We start from the raw sequence: 4,007 nt of genomic DNA, 5'->3' as shown, positions 1-4,007 counted from the left end.
GCACATTAAGACACCTCAAACTAAGGGTAAGGTTTTGACTCATTCTCTCGTAGCAAAAGCCCACCACATTGCCTACCTGTTCCCATCTTACCCCTGCACAGGGTATGCGGTTATGACTGAAGGAAAGGGGGGCCAGGACTGAAACGACTTTGTCAGGCTAGATAAATCATTAGGAATTCACAACTGCGAAGCCGTGTATTATTTTCCAACAGGTTGTTGAGCTGTCACATTACAACCTGTTGCTATCTACGGCTCTATTAAAATAAATACTGCGTGTAACAGGTTCTGCTCTGCCACCTATAAGTCATTCTGCATTTTACACCTGGGAGGCGGGCCCGGCTCTGCGAAGTCGCGCCGAACTGCGGCTTCATCCGAAGCACCCGGGAAGGGGAGGGACCTGGCAGGAGAAAATACAAACAAGTTTCGTAAAATAACTTTCCAACAAGACCTCGCTGTCATCTCAGCTAATTACGGCTCCGATACGGCTTATTAGCGCATACCCACCTTTGCTACCTTGCTTCTCCACCCACCGCCCTTTCAGATCTTTCTCCTGGCTCCGCCTCTCGCCGGCGTTATAATGGGCTGGCCTGAAAGTGGTGGAGAGACACAGAACCACAGGGGAAGAGAGAGATAATGACAATAACACTAATCACCCTAATAACCCGGCTGCTGCCCGCGCCGCAGCGAGGAGCCAGCCCGCCGTCCCGCCACTGACGGGGGCCGAAGCCGGAGAGAGAGGAGTAGCCCCGACGTCCCGCGAGAGCTTCTCCCCGCGCCCGGGGAGCGCCGGGCGGTAACATCGGCAGCGCCCGAGGAGGACCGGGCCCGGCGGGACGCGGAGAGGAGCCGCCTCCGGCAGCCGCCCGCCCGCACCGGCTCCGCGGGGGCCTCCTCGCCCCTCCGCGGCAACCCGCTCTCCTCCGGCCCCATGGAGCGGCGAGAGTGAAGAGCGAGGAGGACAAGAAGGGGGGCGGAAGGAGAGCGAGCGCCCCGGTGGGGGAGAAGGAGGGGGAAGCCGCAGGAAGCGCCCCGTCCCCCGCCTCGCCGCCGAGGGCACGGCCGCCTGTCCTCAGCGCCCGCCGGCGGGGAAGGGGCCAGCCCCGGGCCAGCGGCCCCCGGCGCGGCCGGCTGAGGCGGGCGCGGAGCCCCGCTGCCCCGCTGCCCCGCTCCGCCTGCGCTGCCGGCCGCCGCGGAGCTGTCCAAGCCGGCGCGGGGGCAGAAACCCCCGGGTGGCCTCGCCGCTCCCCGCCGCCCTTGAGGCCGCGCCGAGGGGCGGGGGTCGCGCCCGCCCAGCCGAGCCGCGGGGCGCGGGGGGGCCGCCGGCGCCGCCGCCATGAAGCTGGAGGTGTTCTCGCAGCACTACGAGGACAAGCTGAGCGCCGGCAGCGACCAGGAAGGCAGCGGCTCCCTCTCCCCGGCGCCGGCTGAGAGCGAGCTGGGCTCGGACGGCGACTGCGCCGCTAACAGCCCCGGCGGCGGGGCCGTGCGGCCGGGGCACCCCCCGCCGCCGCCCCCCGCCCCGCAGCCGCCGCCGCCGCCGGCCGAGAGCGCCAAGGGGAAGCCCTACACGCGGCGGCCGAAGCCGCCCTACTCCTACATCGCCCTGATCGCCATGGCCATCCGCGACTCGGCCGGCGGCCGCCTGACCCTGGCCGAGATCAACGACTACCTGATGAGCCGCTTCCCCTTCTTCCGCGGCGCCTACACCGGCTGGCGCAACTCGGTGCGCCACAACCTCTCCCTCAACGACTGCTTCGTCAAGGTGCTGCGCGACCCGGCGCGGCCCTGGGGCAAGGACAACTACTGGATGCTCAACCCCAGCAGCGAGTACACCTTCGCCGACGGCGTCTTCCGCCGCCGCCGCAAGCGCCTCAGCCGCGCCGCCCCGCCGCCGCAGCCCGCCCGCCCCGCCGCCGCCCCGCCGCCGCCGCCGCCGCCGCCGCAGGAGGCGGCCGGAGCGGGCGCCGCGTCCCCCGGCGGTTCCCCGCGGTGCTGCTGCGCCTCCTCGCCCTGCAACTGCGCGCCGGGCCCCGCCGCCAAGGAGGCAGCGGCGGGGGGCGGCGGGGCGGCGGCGGCGGGCAGCGGCGGCGCCAAGTTCTCCAGCTCCTTCGCCATCGAGAGCCTCCTCCGGCGGCCGGCGGGGCCCCGCGCCGCCCCGCAGCAGCCGCCGGCGCACGCCCGCCTCCTCTGGCCGGCGCCGCCCGCGCCCCCGCACCTGCTGCCCGGCCCCTACCCGCTGCTCCCCTACCCACCTGCCGCGCAGCCCCCGCCCGCCGCCGCCCTCTACGGCGGCGGCCTCCTGCAGCTCTGCGCCTACGGGCTGGGCGAGCCGCCGCCGCCGCCGCTGCTGCTGGGGGCCGGGCGGCAGGCGCTGGCCCACGGCGAGCCGCCGCCGGCGGAGCGGCCGCGGGCGCCGCTCTTCCCCGCCGCCCTCCCCAAGGGCGGGCGGGGGCCGCCGCCCGGCTCCCCGTTCTACGGGCCCCTCCGGCTGGCCGGGCCGCTGCAGCCAGCGGCGAGGGGCTCGGCCTCGTTCCAGCCGTACGCCGTGGAGACCCCCCTGGCTTAATGGAGCCCCCCTCCTCCCCTGCGAGGGGCCTGCCCGGGGAGGCGGGGAGGGGGAAAGGAGGAGGCTCTGGATCCCGCACTTTAACTCCAGAGGCGACCAAAGCCTCCCAGCAAAAGCCTCGGTGACTGTGCCTTAGTGAAATGACAGTGGGTTTAACTTAAACAAAAACGAAAAAAAAAATCAAAAAACCAAAACGCCTGTCGTTTTGGACATAGCCATGAGCCTCAAGTGCTTCTTACTGTTCGTTGAGACTACTTGACTTCAGCCATTCCCTCGCCGCCTCCTTTCTATCCCCCCTCTTGTCCCCGCATCTCCTGCCACCGAAGCCGTGGGCAGCGGAGCAGGGGGTGCCCCGCGGACACGCGGGGCGGCGGCAGCCGGGGGATGCGCTGTGCACTTGGGAGGGCGGGGAGCAGGGAGGGGGCGCGGGGGGGCCGGGGGCGCCTGCCGGGAGGAGCAGGGGGAGAGAAAGGGAGGGGGCCGGGGGCTGCTGTGGAGCCGTAGGACTGTACTGCCGAGCGATGCATCACTGTGCCAAAAGAAACCTTTTCTCCTGTCCGGCAACTAGCATTTCGTGGGAAGGGAGGACATTAAATTATTTATAAAAGTAGTGTTTTTAACACAAAGAGAGTGCAGCTTTTTTAATTAATTGTCGTTCTTGGGGGGGCGGGAGAGGGGAAAGGGCTCACGGAAACATCAGGCGTTGTCTCCTGTACTGGTTGGCGTTGTACATTTAAGGCCAAGGCCACTGCTACTGGAAAGAGAAGAGTAATTTTTTTTCGTATTTTATTTTTGTGTTTGTATATAGTATATGTGCGTGTGCATTTTATTGACGCTCGGCCACTATGTTTTTTCCTTTTTTTTTTTTTCCCCTCCTCTCCCCCGAATAAAAGCTGCCCCCTAAATAAAGACGGTAATAAGGAGCAGAGCGTGATGGCTGCGCTGGCGTGGAGGGCGGGGAGCCTGCCGTGGGGTGGCCTTGGCCGAGGAGCTCCCGAGCTGCGGGGGCAGCCGGGCTGCCCGCGCTTTCCTCCCCATCCCTCCCGGCGGGCAGAGGTGCCACGTACGGACCCGCCTTATTTTGACCACGGGAGGTGAGAGAGGTTCTCCTCTTGGGCTGCCGCCAGGTTTGGAAATCCTCTTCAGTTCCTCGAATCAAATCAGGTTTCCCCGCCGGCGCTCAGCCCGGCAGAAAGGCTGGCGATTTGCAGGCAGGCAGATTTGCAGGCAGGCTGGCGATTTGCAGGCAGGCAGGTTTGCAGGCAGGCAGATTTGCAGGCAGGCTGCCCGACGTGGGGGCAGCCTGCGGAAGCCCTGAGCGTCTGCCTGCCCAAGCCCTGAGCGTCTGCCTGCCCTTTTTTTTTTTTTTTTTCTTCTTTTCCTTTTTTCCCCGAAGGACGGCAGACGAAACGTAATCCTGTTGTCATCTCTCGGTCCAAAG

General features: G+C 66.7%; 1 protein-coding gene across 1 annotated transcript; it reads left to right on the top strand.

Annotated features, from left to right (window-relative positions):
- The first annotated feature begins 1,158 nt into the window (after window positions 1-1,158).
- On the top strand, window positions 1,159-3,237 carry FOXQ1 (forkhead box Q1). The gene has a single exon (XM_072851365.1). The coding sequence runs from the start codon at window positions 1,334-1,336 to the stop codon at window positions 2,564-2,566; it is 1,233 nt and encodes a 410-aa protein (XP_072707466.1). The 5' UTR covers window positions 1,159-1,333; the 3' UTR covers window positions 2,567-3,237.
- The last annotated feature ends 770 nt before the right edge of the window (window positions 3,238-4,007 follow it).

The sequence above is a fragment of the Ciconia boyciana genome, chromosome 2 (genome assembly GCF_034638445.1).
Source record: "Ciconia boyciana chromosome 2, ASM3463844v1, whole genome shotgun sequence".
Taxonomy (NCBI): Eukaryota; Metazoa; Chordata; class Aves; order Ciconiiformes; family Ciconiidae; genus Ciconia; species Ciconia boyciana.
The sequence above is the reverse complement of the archived record's forward strand: the minus strand, read 5'-3'. Positions and strand labels throughout refer to the sequence as shown.

What these genes read in the sequence shown, in the direction of transcription:
- FOXQ1 (XM_072851365.1), top strand. Translation starts at nt 1,334, where the DNA reads ATGAAGCTGGAGGTGTTCTCGCAGCACTACGAGGACAAGCTGAGCGCC.